Source organism: Carassius carassius, chromosome 15, assembly GCF_963082965.1.
Source record: "Carassius carassius chromosome 15, fCarCar2.1, whole genome shotgun sequence".
NCBI lineage: Eukaryota > Metazoa > Chordata > Actinopteri > Cypriniformes > Cyprinidae > Carassius > Carassius carassius.
The window spans coordinates 30,228,836-30,256,670 of NC_081769.1; the positions used below are offsets into that span (position 1 = coordinate 30,228,836).

Genomic DNA, 27,835 nt, shown 5'->3' on the forward strand with positions numbered 1-27,835 from the left:
TATATATATATATTATTTCAATTAACGTTTAAGAAACAATTTTTATGGTTTTAATTGTAGTTTTAGTTAACTGTAATAACCTTGCTGAATAAAAATATTAATTTTCTTTTGAAAATCTTAGTGGCCCCAAACTTTTGGAAAGTAGTGTATTATTATTATTACTAGATTATTGTGCTGTTAAGCTTGAAAACAAACATCCGACTTTACTGAAATTGACTGTAAAGTCTCCCATGTGCGGCCTATTTAGATTGATTCAGAATGGTCTCTTTTGAGGATACGTAGTTTCCTGCCTTTGATAATTTGACACTTTATACTAGGTTTTGGAACAGAGTCTTGATATTACCACAACCATAATGAATTCTGTATTAATATTTAAAGAGAAAGAAGCAACTATCAGTTTGCATACTTGGAGAGGACACTGGAGAGCGGCAGTGGATTCATGACTCAACTTCAGGCAGGTGGGTGTTTTTCACTAGCTTTTTGCCCACACAGAACAGCTCAGTGTTTAGAAATGTTAGACAGGTGTAAGTACCTTCTGTAAGTGTTTATTCTCTTATGCTGGGATCTTTTAGCTGCTCTATCCCCATTTGATGGTCATTAATAATGCAGAATATTCTGTAACCAATGGACTGCTAGCTTTAGAGGTAGATGGGGGAAGTTCTGGAAATGCTGGCATCAGCAAGAGGTACACGATCCTGTCTTGAAATTCATCTTGATTTATGAGATGCAAAAATGCAATGTTTAGCAGTAACTAACACCTTAGAGCCATTTTAACCAAGCTTCTACTCAAATTACTAATATTGGGACTTATGAAAATGGCTTATTTGAGTCAATTCTACACAGGTACGTCAAAGAGCTCTGAATGAAATATTCTTTGTCTTTTCTTTTGAAAGTACTTGGACGAGAATGTCCTGTTTTTATGTTAAAATAGTGTCCGAACTAGCCTTCTGCCCTTGGATTTGATTCGTGGAAAGGTTGCGCTGGTTTCGTTGCCAAGAGTCAGAGACCCTGTAGGTGTATTTCCTCCTCTTCTCCTTAACAGGAAGTCCACGCTAGCTGAAGACATGGCATAGAAGACGTTTCCTGTAGGAGGTATTAATAACTCTGTGGAGAGAGAAATGAAAGACAAAGAAATACTCAGGAAACATAAAAAGTTGTGTTTTTCTTAAACAATCAGTTCAAATAATATTTCATTTTTGTAAAATATATTTCTATAAATAAATAATTTACTTTTGATTAAATATAAATTCAAATAAAAATGAATTAAATATGTTTAATATGTATTTATATGCTGTATATATACTACTGGGTTTTTATTTTTTGGGACTGAAGTCTCTTATGCTCACACTTTTTTGAATAAAAAATGTCCAGTGAAATAACTGTTTAAATCATGATACAAAAGCTGAATTTTCAGCATCATTACTCCAGTGGTAATGTCACATGATGAATAGAAAGTTCAAAAGAACAGCATTTATTAAAAATAAGAATCTTTAGTAACATTATAAAATGCCTTCACTGTCACTTTTGATCAATTTCTGTCCTTGCTGATTAAAAATATTAATAGCATGTGAATGGTAGTGTATATATATTCATTTATATTTTATATTTGTTTTATTTGACTGACAGCTGCCTGTTTTAATATATCAAGTGCATAATGTCACTATGTTCTATCAGTATGCCCAGAATAATATTTTTCATGATGCATTTTCAAAAAACGTACAGCACATTATGACATGAAAAATGTGACATCACCTTTCCCCTCCGGCAGCAGTTGGATCAGCTCGTATTTGGAGGCTTCTTGAGCATTCTGGTTGTGCTTCTCTAATGCAGAACTGATTACAGTGGGTGTTTTATCATTACTGGTGACCTGAGGCAGCACAGAAAAGAAAGTATACATTAGAACAAAGAGCGACTGCATCCATATTAAACAGGAGCTGACATGAAATGCCGAAGATTGTCTGATGTAACACTGGACTGATTCTGTGAAATACAGGGGTTTCAAAGCCCAAAGTGTGAACACATAGTTTTTTTATTACTTTCATTTGAAAATGTCTTGCAGTTGTGTTTGCTAGACTACCAGAATGCTTCTGTATAAGTTGCCGTCATGTAAATCCATCCGTATCCTGACGATTCTCATATCAGGCCCCGCCTCTGGTTTGTTATTGGTGGGGTTGTTGCCGCAGGAGACAGACCGCCGATGTGATTTTACAGCTGTAGTGGGTGTGGTCAGGCCAGAGGGCGTGGTATCATTGGGCTGCGGCGACGAATCAACATCCAGACAGGAAACGGATGGGGATTTAACATGCTGAAACAGAGGTAATTATGACAATACAATTCATCTTTATGTGGGTTATTTTGTCTGTTTTGCTCTTAAATCTCATGTTTGCTCACACAAAGCTCAGACATTCTGCTAAATGTCTGTTTTTATATTCCACAGAAGATATAAAGACATTTGGGTTTAGAGCAACATGAAGGTGATTAATATATTATATACTTTTTATGTTCAGGTGCCAAAGATAGAATATTGGTCATAAAAGGTAAGTATATGAAACAAAAGCCATATTAAAAATAAATTGTTCTATGCTACATGTCAAAAAGTTGGACAAATGAATTTTCAAAGTTGTGAATAAAATAACTATTGGATTATTGTTACTGTGTGTGTGTGTGTGTGTGTGTATACACACACACACACACACACTGTATATGTACTATTTGAATCTTTCTAATTAAAAAAACTCCATGTTCGTTTTAATTTTATTTGAAGTTTCTTTGTTATTATTTGTGAAATGTCTGAGTGAAATTTAAAAAATTGCTTTGTAAATATAATTAATTACTAAGAAACAGCAAGTAGAACAGAAATAGTATTTTTCTGTAAAACATGCTCTAATAGTGTTTTACTTACAACATTTTATTACAGTGTATACATTCTTTATTATTAATAAATGCATTATAATTTAATCAATATTATTGTGATTATAACAAAATATCTACATTTTAGAATAACAGTAAAGTCATTAAATCTATGAATAAATATCATGAACTATGTCTATCCATTAAAACACAATTCTTCAAAAAAATCTAATTTTAGAAAAAAATCATAAGTAGATAATATATCATTTTCTATAACTAATTTAATGCATTTAAGAACAAGCCTTCAGGTGAAAATGTTTTTGGATCATGAATAAAACATTTATTCAGGAGTTTGAATTTTCATGCAAGAATGAAAAAATGAAAAAAATGTGTCACATAATGAAGTGTGGCATGGTTCAATGCGAAAAAGCAACTTTAAATGCTATAAAGATCCATAGTGAGATCTCAAATAATAAATCTCTCAAAGTTGCTGATAACTAACCATTACTGCAATGTAATCAAAATAAAGCTCTTTGTCACGTACGGTGTTACAGATAACACAGGAGAGGGAACCAATTACAGGTATGATATTTATTATGGGGTAATCCAAAAGGGGTAAACAGTCCAGGCAGGGTGAAAACCAGAATATCCAAATCCAACATAAACAAGACACGAAGACAAGGCAAAGCAAGGCAAGAAGCGACGGACATGAATTAACTCTCAAACATTAAACAAGGACTCCGTAACACAGACTCAGACAGACCGGGTATAAATACACAGAAGGATAATGAGGGAACAGGAGACAGGTGGGGAACAATCAATTACTAAACAGGAGGAAGGTGACCAAATAAGGGAACAGGAAGTGATAAGGAGAAAGACACTGTGAGAAAGGAGGACACCTAGTGGAAACCCAGAGAACAAAACCCAGACACTGTGACAGTACCCCCCCTCTACGGAGCGGCTCCCAGACGCTCCACGACAGACACAAAACAGAGACCAGGAGGGAGGCGGACAGGTGGAGGCTCAGGGGGAGGGACGGAGGGCAGAAAAGAAAAACATGGGGAACAGGCACCAGAATTGAAAACACAAAACAGGGAGACCAGGAGGGAGGAGGACCGGAGGAGGTTCAGGGGGAGGGACGGAGGGCCAGACTAACAGAAAGGAACAGGGACAGGAGTGAACACAAAAACAAAAAGCAAAAACAACAACATGAAGCCCCCCAGGGCGGGGCAGAAAACCACCACATCCTTGTGGTCGACGCCAGAGTCCTCCAGGGCGGAGCGGAAGACCACCACGTCCTTGTGGTCAAAACCAGAGTCCTCCAGGGCTGGGCAGAAGACCACCACAACGGTGTAGTCAGGGCGAGAGCCCCCCAGGGCGGAGCAGAAGACCACCACAACAGTGTGGTCAGGGCGGAAGTCCCCCAGGGCGGAGCAGAAAACCACCACAGCCATGTGGTCAGGACGAGAGGCCCCCAAGGCGGAGCAGAAGACCACCACAACCATGTGGTCAGGACGGAAGCCCCCCAGGGCGGAGCCGAAGACCACCACTTCCTTGTGGACGAAGTCAGAGTCTTCCAGGACGGAGCGGAAGACCCCCACAACCGTGTGGTCAGGGCGGAAGGCCCCCAGGGCGGAGCAGAAGACCACCACAGCCATGTGGTCAGGACCAGAGCCCCCCAAGGCGGAGCAGACCTCCGTGCGGCTGGACCAATGGGACGACGAAACTCTGGTAATCCCCTGTTGTCCTTACTGGATTCCAGAAGATTGGTGCTGGCCTGACACTGCTCATGAAGATCATTGGTGACTTGTATTTGCTCATGAAGATCACCGGTGACTTGACTCAGTCCTTGAAGATCACCGGTGACTTGACTCAGTCCTTGAAGATCACCGGTGACTTGACTCAGTCCTTGAAGATCACCGGTGACTTGACTCAGTCCTTGAAGATCACCGTTGACTTGACAAAGTCCTTGAAGATCACCGGTGACTTGACTCAGTCCTTGAAGATCACCGGTGACTTGACTCAGTCCTTGAAGATCACCGGTGACCAGCCTAGTCTCTGGAGGATCACCGGTGACCAGCCTAGTCTCTGGAGGATCACCGGTGACCAGCCCTGACTCTGGAGGATCAGCGGTGACCAGCCCTGACTCTGGAGGATCAGCGGTGACCAGCCCTGACTCTGGAGGATCAGCGGTGACCAGCCCTGACTCTGGAGGATCAGCGGTGACCAGCCCTGACTCTGGAGGATCAGCGGTGACCAGCCCTGACTCTGGAGGATCAGCGGTGACCAGCCCTGACTCTGGAGGATCAGCGGTGACCAGCCCTGACTCTGGAGGATCAGCGGTGACCAGCCCTGACTCTGGAGAGTTCACTGGCACCTGACTCGACTCTGAAGAGTTCACTGGCACCTGACTCGCCTCTGAAGAGTTCACTGGCACCTGACTCGACTCTGGAGAGTTCACTGGCACCTGACTCGACTCTGGAGAGTTCACTGGCACCTGACTCGACTCTGGAGAGTTCACTGGCACCTGACTCGACTCTGGAGAGTTCACTGGCACCTGACTCGACTCTGGAGAGTTCACTGGCACCTGACTCCACTCCGGAGGGTCAACTGGCACCTGACTAGACTCCGGAGGGTCAACTGGAACCTGACTAGACTCCGGAGGGTCAACTGAGACTCTCATCCTGTGCAACGTCGCTGGGAAAGCAGCCATCTTGGGCAATGACTCTGGACAGGCGGCCCTCTTGTACTGTGGTGCTGGGCTGGCGGCCATCTTGTACTGTGGCGCTGGACCGGTGGCCAATTTGGGCATTGGCGCTGGACTAGCGGCCATCTTGTGCTGTGGCTCTGGACTGACGGCCATCGTGTGCTGTGGCGCTGGACTGACGGCCATCTTGTGCTGTGGCGCTAGGCTGACGGCCATCTTGGGCTGTGGCGCTGAACCGGTGGCCAATTTGGGCATTGGCGCTGGGCTGGCGGCCATCCTGTACTGTGGCGCTGGACCGGTGGCCAATCTGGGCATTGGCGCTGGGTTAGCGGCCATCTTGTGCTGTGGCGCTGGACTGACGGCCATTTTGTGCTGTGGCGCTAGGCTGACGGCCATCTTGGGCTGTGGCGCTGAACCGGTGGCCAATTTGGGCATTGGTGCTGGGCTGGCGGCCATCTTGGGCTGTGGCGCTGGAACGGTGGCCAATTTGGGCATTGGCGATGGGTTAGCGGCCATCTTGTGCTGTGGCGCTTGGCTGGTAGCCATCCTGGGCAGTGGTGCTGGACTGGCGGCCATCTTGGGTTGTGGCGCTTGGCTGGTAGCCATCCTGGGCAGTGGTGCTGGACTGGCGGCCATCTTGGGTTGTGGCGCTTGGCTGGTTGCCATCCTGGGCAGTGGTGCTGGGCTGACGACCACCCCGCCGGAAGAGACAGAAGTGGCTGGGGCATCCCACCGAAGCCGATGCTGCAGGTAGCGCACGAAATCCCAGAATTCCAGTGTCTCTAACTGCGCCATCTCCTCCTGAGACACTGGATCATCCAGCCCGCCATTGAAATAGTCCTTGAGGGCCGCATCGTTGTAGCCCATGCCCTCGGCCAGGGACCAGAACACCTGAGCCAGGGCACCCACTTCATTGCCCTCTTGGCGGAGGGCGATCAACCGAAGGTACTTGGTTCGCCGCTCCGCCATCTTGGCTGGGGAACGGAAAAATGACATACCGCTGGTTCCTACTGTGACGGAGTCCTTCTGTCACGATCGGTGTTACAGAGAACACAGGAGAGGGAACCAATTGCAGGTATGATATTTATTATGGGGTAATCCAAAAGGGGTAAACAGTCCAGGCAGGGTCAAAACCAGAATATCCAAATCCAACATAAACAAGACACGAAGACAAGGCAAAGCAAGGCAAGAAGCGACGGACATGAATTAACTCTCAAACATTAAACAAGGACTCCGTAACACAGACTCAGACAGACCGGGTATAAATACACAGAAGGATAATGAGAGAACAGGAGACAGGTGGGGAACAATCAATTACTAAACAGGAGGAAGGTGACCAAATAAGGGAACAGGAAGTGATAAGGAGAAAGACACCGTGAGAAAGGAGGACACCTAGTGGAAACCCAGAGAACACAACCCAGACACTGTGACACTCTTTAGTCGCCTTTACCTTGTAAAGCCTGGAGAGCAGGTGATTGACAGGAGACGGGGAGTCAAATATGCCATCAGCATCCATTGTCGTATTTGCCACGGCTGAAAGAGCACTGTAACGGGAGAACAGATCTTGTCACAAACTGGAGGCTCTTTGCCATTGCTGCTTATGACATTGATTCTTTCTGAAAAGACTGTAACCTAGAGTATAAGCTAAAAATGAAACTCCACACCAGCTTTGAAGTCAGAAGCTAACTGCAGACGATAAGTGTGTCTTTGTCCTGCTTTAAAACTTCATTTGATTCAGCTCAAGCAGCATTACGGCGATTAAGAGCTCATGAAAGAAACATCTGTGTGTGCATGTCAAGGACTGAGTCTGATCCTCAGCATAGCCAACAGGAAGATTGTCATTTGAATAGTTGAAAAATTGAGCCCAGGATTCACAAAATGAGAGCTATGCATTTCGTACTATATAGTAGTGTTTCTAAGCTGGTGGGTCCTGACCCAAAAATGTGTTGCAAATCTGAAAAAACCAATGCAGAATGCAAAGAATAATAACATAATCATGTTAAGCACATGAAATCCCATTTCTTTGGCAATGTCTGTGCGTCCAGTCAAACTCTACAGTATTTTGGTGCAAATTCATGTGTCACTTGTTAAAAGCTAGCCATATTACACAGATATTAACACGGACAGGAAATTGCTGTTCTCATAAGAAGTGAATGGGTTACTATGATAGCCAGAATTGTTTCCCTTATGCCAAATCACAGCTTCAGTATATGATGTGTTGTTTATTGTGAAAACTTCAACAAACAAATAAAATGTTTTGTACAATTTGCTATGCACATCATCAAAAAAAAATCTAAAATATGATCAAAGATTCATATTAAATTAATTGCCCTGAGACCAGTGTTATTTTAGTATTATTTATATACTACTATTATGTTTTATTAATATTGTAAAGTAGGTTTTAGTTTCATACAAGTTTTTATGAGTTTTATTTTATATTTTAGTTAAATGTTACTGTTATGTGTTTTTATATATATATATATATATACGTATATATTACTATTAAGGTTTTATTTATTGTTCAGTTATTCAGTTATTCAGTTATTCAGTCATTTATTTATTTATTTTTATTACCGGTATTTGTTTTTCTGTCTAATATTATATTTTTATTTTAGCATTGCAATTAAAAACAGATGCATTTGCGGTGTATATCTTTAAACGTTAATTTGAACTTATCTTATCATTTTCTTCAATGTAAAAAATGCTGCTGCATTTGTAAAAAAAAGCTTACAAATTCTTAAGATCATTTAAATATCCAACTTAAGATAAGTAAACTAAAGTTAACTGAACTATTAACTGAATAATTTCTATTCAAGCACAAACATTTTAAGTTGAAACACCTTATTACTTATTCTGATGTTGAATCTTAATTTGTGATAATCACAGCAATTATTTTCAACAGTGCTGCACTATATTTTGATTTTGATTCGAACTCTGCAGTAAGAAATGCTGGGTGGTTGTTGATGTAGGACAGTGATGTTCTTACTCTGGACACTGTGTGATGATCACTGTAGGGTTCAGGACACGGCCAGGACTCGGCTCGCCCGGTGCTTCAATCTGATTGGACAGCTTGTAGCTATTAAAAAACACATGGACATCTTATTACATAGTTAATCAGTGTGCATCTGAGATGTTCAGAATAGAGTTATAGAAATGTCACTGACCTTTCCTCTTCGCACAGACTAGGTACGCTGTGATACCACTGAACAAACGTCTCATCCGTTCTGAACATGCTGTTTCTACACGAGGACTGAAGGAGGCGAATTTGAGCAATGACTTCAAACTCCTGAAATCAAGAGGATGTGATGTTAATATTTTGTTTTAAACAACTTAAAAAAATGACAATCAAGTGTATAATCAACATAAACTCACCCGTCGTCTTTTATCGAAGTTGATGAAGCCATTCTGTAAGAGACATTACATTTTGGTTTTCATTACACACTGCCAATGCTCGCTGACTCAGAGTTTTGTTCTAACACATCTTGATTCTGTCAGATGAGCATTGACAAACATTGTGAAACCACTGCTATTTTTATATTTCACAGCTGGATGTGCTGATACTGTCTATTGCTCCATTTCTTTAGTTCTGTTAGTCGTGTCTCTTGGCGGGCTCTGAACAACCTCACCTCTAATCGGTCTTTGACTGCAGTGTCCAGCATGGTGAGATCTCTGAGGAAGATGCCCAGGTACGGCACAGTGCCCTGAGCGCACGACTACAAAAGAAACACAGCCTTCAGATACATCAAAGATTATAAGCACTACATCACACCATAAATACAGCGGCTAAAATAAGTGTTGAACATGTCACCATATTCTCAGCAGGATTGCTTTCTAATCACGAATAGATTTCAGCTGGTGTCTTGGCTTTCCATGCCTTTTTACACCTCCCTTTTTTCATGTGTTCAATAATTTTCCCCTGGATCATTACAATTTATTACACAGAATTGAATTTCTGATCTTATTTGTTTTGTTTTTTATGTATATATGGATCACTTGGGTTGTTACCGACATCTGATGAAAATTTCATGTCATCAGCACTACATAGTAAAGCGATATATAGAAATATATTTACTAAGAAAACTTCATTACTTATTTTACCCGCTGTATATGCATATTTTTTGATATACACGCACATACTACCAAGTTTGGGGGAAAATTCTGTAATGTTTTTGAAAGACGTCTGTCATGCTCACATAGGCTGCATTTATTTGATCAAGAATACAATTAAATATTATTATTATTGCAACTGAAATTAGCTGTTTTATGTTTAAATATGTTTTTAAATGTAATTTATTCCTGTGATGCAAAGCTGAATTTTCGGCATCATTACTCCAGTCTTCAGTGTCAGATGATTAATCAGAAATCATTTAAATATGTTGAGTTACATTATGCTTGCAACATTTTTTGCTGCTTGCTTGATTTCATTAATTAATTTATTCATTTATTTTGGAACCTGTAATACTTTTTTCAATATTCTTTGATTAATAAAAAGTAAAAAAAAGAAATCTTTTGTAACAACATACCATTAAAAAGTTTAGTGTTAACTTTTTTTTTATTTTAATATTTTTTTTATTAAAAATATATAATTTTATTGTTAAATGTTAAATTGTAATATTTCCACAATATGACTGTTTTACAGCCTTGACAACTTTTAAACAATAGTATATATTATCATTATTTATAATAATATTTATATTTCTATATTAATATATAATAAAAATCTAATATGTTATAATATACCGAATGTATATTGATTAAAGGATACTTACCCCGGTGAATCTCCTGTTGTTGATTTTAGTGTCAAGGTTTGAAAATTTGGAAGTCCCCACCTGTAAAATTAAAGTGCTTTTATTAAATAAACTAAAATCAATTCAAAGGAAAATAGTTCAGTTCCTGTGTTTGCAATTTTTTTCTGCATGATTCATTTAAATCTGTCGTCTGGAATCTGAATGTGATTTCAGAGCTTTAGTGGAGAGCAACAGTACTTTTATTATGCTTTTATGGTTGTTGTTTTTTTTTTTGTTTGTTGTTGTTGTCCTTTTTGGACCTTCACAATAGTGGTCAGTGGTCACTATGATCACTAAAGCTAAATTGCTCCTTTTGTGTTCCACAGAAAAATAACAACAGCATAATGACAAGAGGATGAGTAAATAATGTCATTCATCCTCCCTTTAGGCCATGCTGAATTAATGCAGTGTTCTACAGTGATGAAGCACATCCAAAGAGAATTTTACACACAGAGCCAGAGAACATCGACTGGCCTGATGTTTTCCCATCAATGCAATGCCATGCTCGCTAATAATATTAGAGAAGGCCCGTGTGAATTGGCTGCTTTGTATCGTAGTGTGACTGACCTCTTTGAGAAGCTCGCGGCTCTGGGAGAAGTTGTCTTTCTCAGAGAAGATGTCAGAAAGTTCCTCGTATCTCTTTACAGCTTCTCTGTTGAAGTAGAGGAAAGACTTTAGTTTATTCTGCACTGCTGTTGTTAAAAATGATGTTACCATTTCATATAATGTGCATCATTTCTTACACTGCAATGCAAACTGTGAGGAATATTCCAGAAAAACAATCAAATAATTATGTATAAAAATTAATAAAGAAAATATAAAATTATTATTAAGATTGCAATTATTTTACAATCTTATACAGCAAAAAAAATATAATTATATATATATTTAAAATATACTGTACATATATTAAAATGGAACATAAATTAAAGTTATGTTTAAATTTTCAAATACTAGAATTCTTTTTTTTTAATGTAGTGCTCAAAAGGGGCAAGAAAATACATTTAATTAAATAAATGCATATTTTACTAAACAAAAAATGTATTTATTATATTTTGGACAATCAATATATTTAGATTTTTAGATATCAATATATTTAGAAACATAATAAATTAAATTATATAAATTAAATTTATCAATATATATGTGTGTGTGTGTGTGTGTGTGTATTCTGTATTAATTCTGTATTCACATTATATTAGTCTTATTTTTTAAAATATATTTTACAATTATATCTGTATATATTATTAATATACTCATTTATAAACATAAGAAAAAAATTATATGAATTCATTTAAATAAAGTTGTATATTTATTAATGTGTACACTTTCAACATATATTACATTATATACATATTAGCAATATATTTTAACCCATTTTTTTTTAATATATTTAAAACATGAAAAAAATTCATATTGGAGGAAAATCTGTAGGGCAAATTGTACTGCACCACAAATAAATATGGACTTGATATTCCTTGAACGTTATGACGAGCAGTTTCCTAAGTAAATCCAGACCTGTCTGTCTCCTGCCAGGTCTTTCTCAGTCTGTGGATGGGGTTGCTCTGCAGCGCTGACAGAATGGCGTACAGTGAGGAGAAGTTCTTCCTGCTTCTGCAGGCCTGTTTGGGAAACAAACCACACGCTCACGTGAGTCCTTCATCCTGACTGATGACATAGTTTACAGTGAAACCGCTCTGACCTCTGCGACGCTGATCCATTTCTCCAGCAGTCTGGCCCTCTGTTGGCTCTTCAGACCCGTGTTCCACAAGCACGAGGCTGTGACAGCGTTTGCTAAGCGATTAAACTGCTTGATAGTAGCTCTGACCGACCAGCACGCTCCTTCCCGGCCCTTCTTATCTCTCTGAGACCACAGAGACCCCAGACAGTGATAGGGCACCAGCTTCAGAAACAGATCCTTAAGGCAAAACAAAAGCATTTCATTTTAGGGTGTTACCAACAGGTCCGAGAGGTTCACAGATTTTAGAGAGTGAGGTAAACTGTAACTCATTTTACTTTTAGTTTCAAACTAATCTCTGGTGTTTTCCTCAGATGTAAAGGCAGCATTTGTGAGCAGTGTGATCAAACTCACTGTCTCGATCCTGGTCAGCTGCTCTGCGATCACACTGGATGGAAACCCCAGGATGCTGGTGGCATCAAACTCTGAGGGATCAGGAGGAGATGTCACACCTTTGGTAGGATCTGTAGGAAATCAATATATCAATATTGAAAAATGGATAATAATTGCTGCTATGTCTATCTAACCTGGAACCAGATTATTTTTTTTTTAAAGAAAACAACTTTTATTCAGCAAAGATTCATTAAACTGATCAAAAGTTACAGTAAAGAGTTTACATTGTTACAAAATATTTATATTTCCAATAAACGTTGTTTATTTGAACCTTCTGTTCATCAAAGCATCCTGAAAATAATATTATCACAGAAATATTATGCAGCACAACTGTTATCAACATGTTTCTTAAGCAGCAAATCAGCATGTTAGAATGATTTATGAAGGAACACTGAAGACTGCAAATTCAGCTTTGCATCACAGGAATAAATTACATTTTAAAATGCATTAAAACAAAGAGCTGTTATTTTAAATTGCAAAAATATTTGTGACCCTGGACCACAAATCCATAAGTGTCGATTTCTTTTAAATTGAGATGTATGCATCATCTGGAAGCTGAATAAATAAGCTCTCCAATAATGTATGGTTTGTTAGGACAGGACAATATTTGGCTGGGTACAACTATTTGAAAATCTCAAATCTGAGGGTGCAATATAAAATAAAAATCCAAATATTGAGAAATTCGACTTTAAATTTGTTCTTAAGTTTTTAGCAATGCATATTATTAATCAAAAATTAAGTTTTGATATATTTACGGTATAAAAGAATTACAAAATATCTTCATGGAACATGATCTTTAATTAATATCTTAATGATTTTTGGCATAAAAGAAAAATCGATCATTTACAATGTATTGTTGGCTATTGCTTCAAATATACCAGTGCTACTTATGACTGCTTTTGTGCTCCATGGTCACATTTTACAATATTAAAGATATTACTGTATTTTTTTATTTAATATGCAGCCTTGTTGAGCATACAAGACTTCTTACAAAAACATTTTAAAAAATCTTACAGACCCCACACTTTTGAATGCTAGTTTAGATCAAACTGTCAATGAGCTTACAGCTTTTAAAAATCATTTTATAGTGAAATTTCTAGCCACTTAAAAATATTAGATTCCTGTTAACTACAGATATTTCTATGCATTTTTAATTACAATTTCCAGGTTTTGATAATTTGGTCCTAAAAATTATTGTGGCATAAACAAAGGTCGGTAGAATCTAAAAACGAAAAGGAAAAGCCTTAGAGACTTTTGCAGTCATTGACTATAACAGCTTTCACTTCAGTGGAAATTAGCATTTTTTTCTGTATTTCAGAACTCCAGAACTTCATGTAGTTACATTCCTAAAACTAAAATGAAATATTGAGGTACAAATCCATGTTCTTGTGACAAGTGGGACAGGTGTTTGTACAGATGGACTGAGAGAATAACCTGCACTGTCTGTTGCAAACGTACAAAAAACGGAAATGTCGTCTTTGTCAAATGGACAAATATCCTGACCTGAGAGCGAGCCGGACAGCAGCGTTTTCTCACTCAGCTCCTCAGCGATCCTCAGCAGTCGACCTTTGATTTCTGCACCCGAGGTGTCACCGGGAAGCAGGGGGGCCAAGCGTAACAGGCAGGAGGGATCGCTCAGAGAGCAGAAATCCTCGGGATAGTCACTCAGCCATGTGCTGAACACTGTACACACTGCCCTGAACACAACAAATGTGAATAAACACTCAACAATGCAGTTTAAAAGACATAACCGGCTATTAATAACTTCTATTTAGAGCTTGTTGTGTAGTACATACTTGTTGAACATCTGACGAGTGTTACTATTGCTCTCACCCGGAGGAATTCCCAACCTACAAAATAGTTCATATTGAAATTGGCGGTTCATTTTACTGTAATGTCAGTTAGTATTGCCAATGATTACCCAATTTTATTAGTACAAATTTTATATTATTAGATAGATAGATAGATAGATAGATAGATAGATAGATAGATAGATAGATAGATCTTAATTTCATGCTTGTATGTTGCTGAATTTGATATCACCAAAAAAAATCATTGCAAATTATTTGATATCTGAAAGACGATGACTTTATGACTTCACATGCACCATACCTGTCAATCAGGATGTCCAGCACTCTCTGGGTGGAGGTGAAGGAGCGATAGGTGGAGAGGAAGATGGAGATGAAGGAGGAGTCACCCATGCTGAAGGAATGTAGGAGATGGAGGACCAGCTTTTCCTCTGTCCCTGCTTTGACGTGCTGAGAGCGGGATGCTGTGGACTGGGAAGAGACGATTGAAGATGTCAGGACAGTACTTCTGGAAGGTACAGCACTGAATGTTACTTGAGAAGATGGGGCTCACCTGTGGGCCGGCGGGGGAACTGTGCCCTTGTTTTACCACCACAGTGTAGATGATACCGTCTTCTTCCATTTCAGACACAGTGGACTGAAGCAGAGAGACCAGAGTAAGCCATTTTGTGGATTTTTTCTTTTCAAACAGCCTTCCAGTAAACTTATTACAAGCTCACTATGTTAGGGGCCTTTCTCTTGGTCACAATAATTAACCCTCATTGCTTGTTCCCTGTGGGAATCATTTGTCTTACATAACCATACTTTTGATTAGAGGCATAATGTCTGCTCTGCTTCATTTTATTTATTTTTTTTGCCCATGACCAACGCACTTCACTTACATGAGAAGTGACCAATCACAGTTTTAGTTTTTACTTGCCTTTTTAGATCATTTTACATGCAATGAAAAGCATATTTGGATAAATCTACCCAAAAGATATTTATAATGTTTTTGAAATGCTCACCACGGTTGTTTTTATTTGATGGAAAAGTAAAAACAGTAATATTGTGAAATATTATTACAATTTAAAATAACTGTTTTCTATTTGATTTTATATATATATATATATTTTGTACATATATATATGTATTTATTTAATTGTTAATTTGTTTAAAAACACGATACTATTTTAGGATTAATATAAAGTTTAAAAGAACAGCAATTATTTAAAATCATTTTTGTTGTAACAATGTAAAATACTTACCGTCACTTTTGATCAGTTAAATGCATTCTTGCTGAATAAATTTATTAATTTACTTTAAACTCCCCATTAAATTAAAATCTAAGGTTTTTGGCTTTTAATATGAATATGTTAGCCTTAAGGTTATCTATAACCTATTGTGCTCCATAATAATGACAAAATTAGCATTTACAAGATATAAGCATTTAAAACATACAGTCTCTAACTTCCGCCAATATGAGTCAACAATTTTGATCACATCGCCTTGCACTTCAGCTTCTCATCACCAATCAAATGCTCTCTAAAATCACTATAATCTTTATATAAACACTGTTTTGCTTCAGTAACAGATTCATATCGAATCTAAAGGGGTGATACATTGGACTGTGGCTGTCAAATGCGGCTTTACTGAGCTCAACGGTTACATAAACAAAACGCTATAGGACAAAAATAACGCTACATGTTTCAGGGAACTCTAGTGGACCTTTAACAAAAATATTACTGACCCCAACATTTTAAATAGGCCTAGTGAAACTCAAAACAAAAATGAAAACTAAATATTTTACTCAATATTATTTTTCACATTTTCAACCTTTCAAACAGCAAACTTTCAAACCTCTGATTAGTTCTGTTTTAAAAAGCACTCGTTCTATCAAATGGGAAGCCTAATTGAACATGATTTTGTTTCCAGCAGGACTAGAGCACCTTGGTTTCTGGATTACATTACATAACATAAATGCCTGCCAATCATATCGGAACAGCTGATTTTCAGATCGTGTTTGCCAGTTTGTGTGCAATATGCATCAGAAGGTGCTGAACATCTGAGACTATACCATCATTCGATTTTCAGTTTTCAGCTACTATGCCACAAAACTAATGAAGAAAATAATTTTATCATGCAGCTGACACAAACAGTTTGAAAGAAGCATTTATGTTGGCAGAAAAGGTCCAGTCTCACCAGGTCCAGTGGACAGTACCATGTGGTCTTCATCGGGGATGGCTCCCCCTAAAAAAAACACAGACAAAAATAAATAAAATAAGTGCATCAAATATTTCCAATGTAAACACTGCTTAGACTGAAGATGCATATATGCAAGCATTAATAATTGGGATTTAATAATTACATAAATTACAAGTGTGAATTGCAACTGTTTTCCAATAAGTTTCCAGAACACTCACAATGTTGCCATTGGTTGGACAAACACATAGTCCCGCCCCAAACTCACCCTATTGGTTAAGCTGGTCAGGATACACTTTGATTGGAAACATTAAACTTGACATTAAATATTAAACATTACCCCAAAACAGATAAGTATCAGCTCAATTATTAAACTTTGCTATTAGCTATGGCTAAAGCTCCACTTTTTATCCTAATAATGGTTGGGGTTAAAGCAAGGTAAGACTGTACAATGGCGGTTATGTTGAGTTTGACATTTAAAGCCTAAATTCAGTGATAAGGCATCACATTTACATGTTATCTCCAATAAAAACTTTACGCATGACGGAAATCACCTCATTCAACCTTCTAGTTCAATTTCCAGCTTTTAAACAGATGTAATGCATTAGAATGCTTTTGATTTACTCAACTCATTTGACAGAGATTTTCCTTCATTAAAAATGCATGAGACAACAGGCCAAAAACAAACCCGGTGACATAGTTATGAGTAACTGTCTGAAACATCCAAATGCGCTCCAGGAGAATGAACCAGATCAATCACTTACTAAGATCAGTGTTCAAATTTGAACACAAATTTCAGATATTTACTTAAAAAGCTGCTATTTTGTCTGAGCAGGAAATGCTAAATTGTTATAAAGCACACAAGATACTTTGTAATAATCTTGAGAAGTCTTGAGAAAAGCTATAACCCTAAGCAAACCAAAACATTCATACATTACCTCAGTTGCAGTTCATTTGCTTGAAATCATTCAGTGTTGTGTGTGCCTTAAATGGAAAAACAACTCAAGGGAAAAGACTACCTTCAACTCAGCAAGTCCAGACAGGCAGAGATTTGCCAACTTCCTTGAAATTCTTTGAGTTTGCCGGAGAACTCCATTTCCTTCAGGCCTTTTCATCTGTTCAATTTAATCTATTTTTCTTGCTGCTGCTTACAGAGGAGTGTTGATTTCATTCAGTGAGGTTCTTAGTCTATCTGTCTTCCCTGCTCAAACCTCACGCTCTCTGTTATGGAGCCATGTAAACACACCTGAGCTTTTCGCTAGGCCAACCCCTTCCACACACACACGCACACACACACACACACACGTATACGTCACAAGGGCACTCCTGTTACAGACTCACACACAATCTCTCTCTCTTCCTCCTTCATTCATATATATATATATATATATATATATATATATATATATATATGTGTGTGTGTGTGTGTGTGTGTGTGTGTGTGTGTGTCTGTGTGTGTTTTTTTTGGGGGGGGGGGGGTGAAATATGAGCTGGAGGTTTTATGAGAGGTTTTACACACACACACACACACACACACATATATATATATATATATATATATATGTGTGTGTGTGTGTGTGTGTGTGTCTGTGTGTGTGTGTGTGTGTGTGTGTGTATATATATGTATATATACAGTATATATGAATTAAAAATGCACAAACCCCCCCAAAAAATTTGCCTGATTTGTGGACTGATTTGGACTTTCATATCAAAATATATTTATATCCGAAATGTATTATTATTATAATATTTCTATATTAATAATATCCTCGTTTGCCATACAAATTTAATGGACCTTAAAATATGTTTATGTTTCTTTATTCACATATATTCTTATTTTAATTGTAGGGAAAAATATGACTGAATAAAAAAATTATATATATATATAAAATGTGACGAGCGTCCTAGGAGGAATCAGCGTCGCCCTGGCAACCAATAGCATACACCTGCACGTCCTCACCGCCGGCTGATCGGTCACAGCTGCAGCTCATCAGAACACGGCTCTTAAGCAGCACATGCTGAGCAGACAAGACAGACACTGGTCTCGAGCCGAATGCACGCTGGACTAACCCCTTTCTCTCATTTCTCTCCAGAAAGCAGCGAGTGACCGACAGCCCACCCACTTTGGAGCACGTTTGGACACCCACTTTCACTTGGATTGAGCACTGAAGAGCAACGTGAGCACCAGCCTCCACGCACCGGCTTGCCATCCTACACCTTTTATTATTGTAAATAAAATCCACCCTCCGGGGCCTTTTGTTCACGAAGCCAAAACTTGTCGAGTGATTCTTCACCACGTCACATATATATATATATATATATATATTTCTTTTACGTTTCTTTTTTTCAGTCATTTAATTTGGGGGGGAAATATGAAGGAAAAAATCTAACATAATACTTTTTATTTCATTATATATATTTGTATTTAAAAATAGGCTTCCCTTTTAATGCCCATATAGATTGTTATTTTAATTTGGGGTGAATATATGATTGAATAAAAGTGTCATAAATATAGAAATAAAAACATAATGGTCCCTTTTCTTTATGCAAAGTATTTATTTTATTTTTAGGGAAAATATGATTTAAACAGGTTCTCATAAACCTTACGTGTGTAGAATTATGCCACTAACCTGTTTGGTGAAGTTTAATGCAATGAATGAAACGGGAGTAAATAAATACACACAAATGTATCGGCTTCAGATTTCAAGAATGGCAGCTCTCTAGTCAAATCTACTGCTCAACAAGTCTGCATGTAAAACAACCATCATTTTATAATTGATCTTAAAAGAGAACTTCTTTAAACAGCAATGCATGACATATGCCTGCTAATAAAACACGGGGCAACACCTGTTTATCTAAAAGGGATACTCAAATGAAAGCACATATTGACACAGAGATGGCGACATGCCATGCAGGTGTTTGGTTTTTGTTACACTTCATGCAGTCCTGAGAGCAATGAGCATTAGCCTTGCTGATTACAAGCTATTTGCTGTGCTGGAGTCTTGATTATATATAACGAAACAGCAGAGTTCCCTGTTTTAGAAAGTAAAAATAGGCCTAGCTGTCTCTGTGAGACACCGCAACAGGTGAACCACAGACATGAAGTTATATTAGTCTAGACTGAACTGAACCTTGGATGAAAAAAATCTTTGAGGACTGTCTTTCCTAATGAGGAATCTTTTCCTTTATCTTTTCTTTCGTGTGTAAGTGCCACTTATGCACTTGGAGCACCGTCTTGTTTGAAAACAAATGTAATACAAACAGGAATTTTAGGTTTTTCTGAACAAAGAGTGGTGCTAGGCATTCTGGGTGGTTTCTAGGTTGCAGCATAGCAACTCCTTGGCTACCACTAAGATAATATAGAATAGCAACACACTAGAATCATTCAGAATCTTGTGGTTGCCAATATGGTGCTTTGCAGTTTCCATGTGTTTAAAAAGTTTTTCAGTGGTTCCCAAGGTATAGCTATGCAGATTCTATGGTGTTTTAAACTGTTTTACTTTGTTACTATGTGTTTGCTTTTCTAAACAGTTTCTGCGTGTTTTTAACATTGGTTATTTTTTTGGTTGTTGAGAGTTTGGTGTATTTTATTGCATGGCTATATGGAATGCATAAATGGAATAAATATCATGTCAATTTTTCCCCCCACTTACTGTAAGGGTTGGATGTTTTGAAAAATCTGTAATCCTGGGTTATGTAAGATGATAATAGTAATTCTTGCATTGCTGTACTGAGTCATTTATGTAAAGCAAAGTGTAAAACTCCTTGATTTTCATTACCAGTACTCTCTGAGTCAGGTCTGGGTTCCTTAACAGTTCATTAACGCAGACGCTTTTACATTAGCTGTTAATGTCACGTTGCGAAATTCATGTTACGAAATTCATACCCTTTGGTACGTTTGGAAACTTTGTGTTTTACCATTAGGTTAAACCAGCTGTGAGTTTCCATGGCTTTTCTCGGCCAGCAGGAAGTGCTTAATATGTGTGGACAAACACAGGAAACAGGACATGCTGTCATGTCATGCTGCCCTTCCTCCCTCCACATGCTCTTACTCTCTCAGTCAAACACTTTGAGCCGCTGTATTCAATAGCGTTCACCTCGGGGGAGGGGGACAGGAAAACCCCAAGACAATATCAGCTGCTCTATGTTTACTATCCTTTCTGCCCTCAGTAGGAGAGATCGGGTGCAACTGTAACACAAGGCAGTTGTAAACAAACAACATTTTTCAGTCTCAAACAGTCTAGCATAATAACACTTATACAGACCATGATCAAGATTAAGTAATAATACAGGACTTTATCATTGCTGAGAGGTCAGGGGCTATTATTATATTATTACATGATTGAACTGGCTTCAGATTTCAATAATGGCAGCCTTCCCATCAAATCATGAATATTAATTATTCTAAAGCCCTAATATTATTATAATGTGTTGCTTCCAACCATTCAGGTTTACATTATTATTAATATTTTTCTATTATAATCTTTATAATCCAACATTTAGTTCAAGTTTTGGTAATTTTGTTGTGTATTTGGTCATTTTTATTACTATTAAAAAAAATGTAGTTTATTAAGTTTTTTTATTATAGTTAATTTAGTACTTCAACTAAATAAAAATAAGAAATGTTGCCTCAGCAATTAGCAGAAAAAAATATATTAAAAATATATTTTATTTTGCTTGATGGATTTTTTTTTCCAAGTATTTTTATGTTTTTATTTAATGATGATAACCCAGAATAGAAAGACCAATTTATAATGTAATTCTTTTTTCACAGTATTACTGCTTTAATTGATTTTCGAGCAAATAAACGCTGCCTTAGTGAGCATAATAGACTTTTTGACCCCAAAATTGTTTCAAATGTTTCTTAAACCAAAAGGTGGCAGAATTATTTATAGTCTATAATATATGTGATGTTATATATATGTGAGTTAAGGAAAATGTAAAACAAACAAAAAAAATGTCACAATGTTCTTCCCTGCTAATACAGCTGGTTCCCAAGCATTAAAAACCTTATTCATCTCTTTCAGCTGCGTTCTCACCGAATTGTATCGTAAATACATCACAGAGGAGCTACTGTATTTAAAGAGACCTACTGTTTCTTTCTTCTCTATGAATACCTCATCTTGCTATCTTTTATTTCTCTTCTTGTGTTCACATCTATTACTGCATCGACCAACTTTTCCTATTTCTCAGCCAATGGAAATCACACGGTGACTGCATGAACACTCGCCACTGAAGATCACAATAGAGCTTAATGGAAATCAATCGATAATTTCTGCTCTGTTGTGGAGAGGTTTAGTCGATGCGGTGTTGCATCCATTTCAGTGACACACAGCACTGCATGTGGCCTAGGGTGCACCATTCAGGGGACATAATGAGCCCTCTGTAGACAAACTGGATCAGCTAAGGCTGTTTTTAGCTAAACAATTATCTAGGCCTGCCTCTCCACCCTCCTCCCTCTCTCTTTTTACGTTACACCCAGATATGCACACAAGGAAGTTGCACAGCAATGACTACAAACACATTTTAACCTCCACACATGCATCCTGCCAGTGTCATTAAAGATTCAACAGAGGGTCGGATCTAGTTTCATCCTGTTGAGTCTTCTCTGGCCTTGCATTTGTGTCATCCGAGCAAGTCCCGACGAAAGAGCCAGTGTGTTTTATACTGGACTCTTGCATTATTTACCAAAGAGCTGTGAGCTGGTCATGTGACCTGAACAGGAGGGAAGTTACTACAGTGATCTGCATGAGACAGCAGGGCTTCTGTTTTTAGACCAGGGAGCCCGAGTGTTGAATGAGTCTAACCTTGATGGAGCAATTTCTAGTCAATACTCAGGATGTTGTGACAAGATAGAACAGCAGGGCCGTGACCAGCATAGACACACACACACACACGTGTTTACTTAGCTATTCAAATGGGACATTCCATCGGCGTAATGGTTTTTATACTGTACAAACTGTATAGTCTATCACCCTACACCAACCCTACCTCTTACAGAAAACTTTCTGCATTTTTACAGTAAAAAAACAACAACAACTTTGTTTACTTTATTTCTAAACCAATTTCCAACTGAGGACATCCCCAAAGGGAGGTTTTTGAAGATTTTGTCAGGTTTAGCTCACTTTTGGGTACAAACTTGTCCCCAAAATATGGTTAAGTAGGCACACCCACACAAACACTCAATATTCAGATTAGTCATTGATCAATATGGATTTTTCTACAACAGATTCTAGGGGTGTAACAGTACATGTATTCGTACCGGACCGTTTCGGTACAGGGCTTTCGGTACGGTGCACGTGTGTACCGAATGACGGAATGCAATATTTTGTGTGCGGAACATAAGTACATTTTCGTGTTTCCAAACGAACATATTAAGTGGCGGAAGTCTCCTCGTTCAGCGCAAATCCCGCCCTGCTGCTGATTCTAAGGCCGGTGACACACTGGATGCGTGGTGCAAGCGTCTCAGCTGCGTGGCGTATCCGTTTTTAATTCGGCTCCCATGTTAACAGGTTAGAGCTTGCAGACTGCCTGCGTGAGACGCGTGCATGCTAGAAAAACGCGTGCATGCTAGAAATAGAACCGACGCCTATTTTTCACGCGACACGCAAGCGTGTTGGAAGCGTTTCCAGGCAAAATAGAATAGGAAAATATGTTTATATGTCATTTTGTACACAAATACATATTAATTCATGACACTTTGATGTTTGAAAGTCTATAGGTTGACATAAATTCAGATATAAATGTAATTTAAAAAATAAATTAATAATTATCGATTTTCAAATATTGCACCTGTCAAACATAGTCTATTTTGCCGTCAATACTGTTGACAGTGTCCTTTATCAGTAGGCTTTATATTTATGCTCAACATGAAGTATAGATATTGTTGTCGTGAAGACAAGAGCCTGGTCTGTCGGCGGCCTCCCTGTCACCTACAGCAGCAGCAGCGCGCCAACGCCGCGTCAGGCACGATTCTGGTGAAGCAGGCCTACAAGCTGGGATTGGTATTGCTGCACTGTAATCATAGTTATTTATTTATATTTTTCATTATATTTTATTATATGATATTGGTTTGAGACTGAGAGTTTTTTATTTAGTGGAGAACTTTGCAGCAGTATTTTATTTCTTATTCTATTTTTATTTTATATATATTTTATTAAAAAGTATTTAAAAAAAGTGTATAGTAATAAACAACCTGCAGTTTAATGTTTGCATTTCTTTCCCTTACTGTACCGAAAATGAACCGAACCGTGACTTTAAAACTGATGTACGTACCGAACCTGATTTTTGCATACCGATACACCCGTAACAGATTCATAATTTTCTCAATTTGGCTCACTCCAATACAAGTCAATACTAAAATTAAATATAGCTTTATTCAGTCAGAGTTATATACATATAGTAATCTCTTTTTTTATTCTGATTATTTATTTTGATTATTTATTTGTTAAATGCTCCAAAAATTGTAGATTCCATTATATATACATATGCGTGTGTGTGTGTGTTTATATAAATGTCATATTCAATTTATATAATATTAATATTATTAAATATGTAATATTATAATATTTAATATTATTGATTTTTTGTTTATGTATATATATATATATATATATATATATACACACATACACACACATGAAAATTTGGTTCAAAGAAAATTTTAGAAAACCATTTTTTCTTTACTAGCAAATTTCACTATTAATTACAACAAAACTGTAAATAGCACATTACATTAAACATAACATTTTAAATATAAAAACTGAAGTATTTTCTTTTAAAACATACTCCAATAATCTGTTATATATTGTTATTATTATATATTGATTATTGTATATTGATTATATATTGATACACACACACACACACACACATATATATATATATATATATATATATATATATATATATATATATATATATATATACATATATAATTTAATAAAAATGTATCATTTATTTTTTATAATTTTATACTTTCTATATATTTATCTTTTTTAATAATTTTACACTTTCAATATATATATATATATTGAAAGTGTAAAATTCTAAAAAATAAATGATGAATTATTATTAAATTATATATTATATATATATAATTTAATATATAATTTCATAATAATTAATCTTTTTGTGGAACATGTCAATATTTTAATTAAAATGATATTGCTCATATGTACAGTATATATACATATATATATATATATATATAGGTATAATAAGTGGTTGTGCTTCATTGAAGGCTCAATTGATTTGAAGGAAACACTTATGTTCGTAAAAAAATGACGTGTAATCTCAAAGCTGCCTGCAGCAGCTGACAGTCTATAAAAACAGATCATGAGAGAATACCAGGTGGGGTCAAACAGCAGCACACGAGGGCTTTGCCTCAGGCCGATAAGAAACTCACCACCCATAGTATGGCTAAAACAAAACGGTTCCCAATAAAACAAATACAAAGCAGGTCAATCACTGAGCACCAGATGAGTGTATTTGAATAGTATTACCTTCCAGCTTGGCCTCTTTATATCGCCACAGTTAGTTATGTAATAGACCCTCTTTAAAGTAACATTTGCAGCTTGTTACCCTCTCCTTGAGTCACAGTGAAAGCCATCGCAGCTTTTCTGAGAACTCAGCAACAGTAGCTTCAGTTTCCTTATGATTAAATGTCTCATGAGGACGAGGACTATGTCACTTAAGATCAACCTCTGGGTGAAAGGGTCACAACTCGGCTGAATATCTTGTTTCAAGTTTTAATCCACGAGTGAAAGCTGATCTAACACAAAACACCACAGCATTCGGTGAGACAGAAACATGTATGAGATATGTATGCTCTTATCTTAGCCACAGAAACCCACTATATATATAGGCACTATATTAGAAAAGGGGGGAAATACACTGAAAACTTCACAGTAATTTTTTTTCAATATTTAAAAAAAGTATCTTGTGCTCCCCATGGCTGCATTTATTTGATCAAAAACACAACAAAAACAGCAATATTGTGAAATATTATTACAATTTAAAATAACAGTTTTCTATTTGAATATTCAAAAATATAATTTATTCCGGTGATGCAAAGTTGAATTTTCAGCATCATTACTCCAGTCTTCAGCGTCACATGATCCTTCAGAAATCATTCTAATAGACTGACTTCCTGCTCAAGAAACATTTCTTATTATTATCACATTTGAAAATAATTTGTTCTGCTTTGCATTTTTTTGGGGAAACCATGTATGATGCTATTCAATGTTGAAAAAAATATCAAAAATCAAAAACAATCCCGGAGTAAATCATGACATCATCGTCCTCTTACCTGTGTGTGATCTGCCTCCCTGTTTTCATTCTCCTTCCACAGCTGATCCTTATGGCCGTCCACCTCTGGTTGTAGGGGTCGATACCCGATGAGGGGCACCTCTCTGGGCCCCACTCCCGGCAGCTCTACTCCAGATGTCTTCATACTTCGAGGGAGCATGATGGTGCTGCTGGCCAGAAACAAACCAAAACACAGGTCACTGGAGAGGAACAAGCAGCTCTACATCTGCTAGATCATTTGTTTTCATCATTTACATTTCCCTTTGCCAAGAGACTATTTGAATTTGAATTTCAGGCCGCTCCCTCGCCTTTTCCCCTGTCCCTCGCTGGTATTTATATTTGCCTGCAGATAGAGATCTCTTTCAGGAAGAGAAGGATGGAACGTGAGCAGCTCACCATCAGAACTCAGTGCCATTGTCACAAGATGTGATAAGCAAATGAAAGTTCATAAACATCATAGTTCATAACAGCTCTCGATGAGGCAATTCACTAGTAAGAGATAAGCATTTATTAGTGTGTAAAACGAGCGAAACCTTGCAGGAAAATAAAGCTTCCTTTCATCTAACCTTAACCCGGTCTGAAGCACTCAGCCTAATTGAGTTATTTTTAATTTACTGAATCCTAATAGGAACGTAGGCTATCAGACGACAAAATGTAATTTTAATGTCCAGCAATATCAAAATACGTTACGCACAGGACGCGCACGCTTTTATTAATGACTTTTCTCTATGAACTTACAGTTTGCTTACATATGACACATCCTCTCTTAACGTCTCGCATTAGAAGACAAATGTTCGTGTGCGTTCAAACCCAAACGAAACGCAGAAATACCTGTTAGGAGAGTAATGTAACGTCCATCCGCCCCTGCGTGTGGGTTCCTCTGAAGTCAGAGTTTCTGTCCCTCCATATCTCTCTCCTCCTGCTTCGCCTGTCAGCGCTTATCGGCGCGATGAAGGCGGCGAGCCGAGCGTGTTGGTGAGGTCTGCGCTGGTGACGCGCGGGCGGCGCGTTGGACGCAGTTCCTGCTATCGCATCAGCGCGTGTGGTCATTGGCTGGACGCGCTGATGAGAAGCGGTGCCCGGTAAATTCAGAGCAGCAAGAGCATCGGCACAACAACATCGCTCTCACAGAACGTAAACGAAGCTGTTTATAGCCGACTGGAAGCGCTCGATGCAACGCGGACTTCTCGTTTCTATTTTTGCGTATTGCTTAGCCCCTCAACTTCATATTTATTGATTTATTTTGTTTATTGCACTGCTGTAGCCACTTTTTCCCATCTCTTATAAAATAATGTTACTCTTTGTTATTCTTGCTGTTTTCTTGCTATTTTATTTTGCTTCCAGCCACTTTGTTTCTTTCACTAATCTAACTGAAATAAGTTGACCGTGTGTGTGTTTGTGTGTGTGTGTGTGTGTGTGTGTGTGCGTGTGTGTGTATATATATATATATATATATATATATATATATGAGCTGCTATATATATATATATATATATATATATATATATATATATATATATATTCATTTTGTGTGTGATGTTTTTTATATATATATATATATAATTCTGCAGTTACTATTTTCTAGATTTCATTTTATTAAAAATTTACTCAAGCCAGTTTATTTTCCTCATTAATTCAAAAAGTTTTTTTCATATTTCTTACACTCAAAAAAAAAAATTTCAAAAAGTTTTTATTCAATACCCTTTTCCCATCTGCAATAAAATTATGTCTTTTAGATATCTTTTACCATGTATTTTATTTCTTTATTTTGTTTTGTTGTTACTTTGTTGCTACATATTCATCTGAAGATGAAACAATGGGGAATATATATACTGTATATATATATATATATATATATATATATATATATATATATATATATATATATATATATATATATATATATATATATATGTATATATATATATATATATATATATATATATATATATATATATATATATATATATATATATATATATATATATACACACACACACACACAGTGGGGAAAATATTTATTTGATCCCCTGCTGTTTTTGTAAGTTTGCTCACTTACAAAGAA

General features: G+C 37.2%; 1 protein-coding gene across 4 annotated transcripts; it reads right to left on the reverse strand.

Moving 5' to 3' along the window:
* Window positions 1-26,761, reverse strand: LOC132158849 (ral guanine nucleotide dissociation stimulator-like). 4 transcript variants are annotated; one of them, XM_059568446.1, is made up of 21 exons: window positions 26,602-26,761; window positions 26,026-26,113; window positions 25,772-25,937; window positions 16,462-16,509; window positions 14,837-14,920; window positions 14,588-14,754; window positions 14,272-14,325; window positions 13,979-14,172; window positions 12,437-12,546; window positions 12,047-12,262; window positions 11,863-11,966; window positions 10,912-10,996; window positions 10,327-10,386; window positions 9,184-9,270; window positions 8,930-8,962; window positions 8,722-8,843; window positions 8,544-8,633; window positions 7,008-7,101; window positions 2,078-2,305; window positions 1,753-1,867; window positions 1-1,104 (listed from the first exon to the last, which is right to left on the reverse strand). In XM_059568446.1, exons 3-21 carry the CDS (start codon window positions 25,928-25,930, stop codon window positions 923-925), a joined length of 2,232 nt encoding a protein of 743 aa, XP_059424429.1. In that variant the 5' UTR covers window positions 25,931-25,937; window positions 26,026-26,113; window positions 26,602-26,761; the 3' UTR covers window positions 1-922. The 4 variants fall into 4 exon arrangements, with proteins under 4 accessions (XP_059424429.1, XP_059424428.1, XP_059424427.1 ...); XM_059568445.1 differs by lacking the exon at window positions 26,026-26,113 and having other exon boundaries at window positions 26,602-26,760; XM_059568444.1 differs by lacking the exon at window positions 26,026-26,113 and having other exon boundaries at window positions 25,772-25,940; window positions 26,602-26,760.
* Between the last annotated feature and the right edge of the window lie 1,074 nt (window positions 26,762-27,835).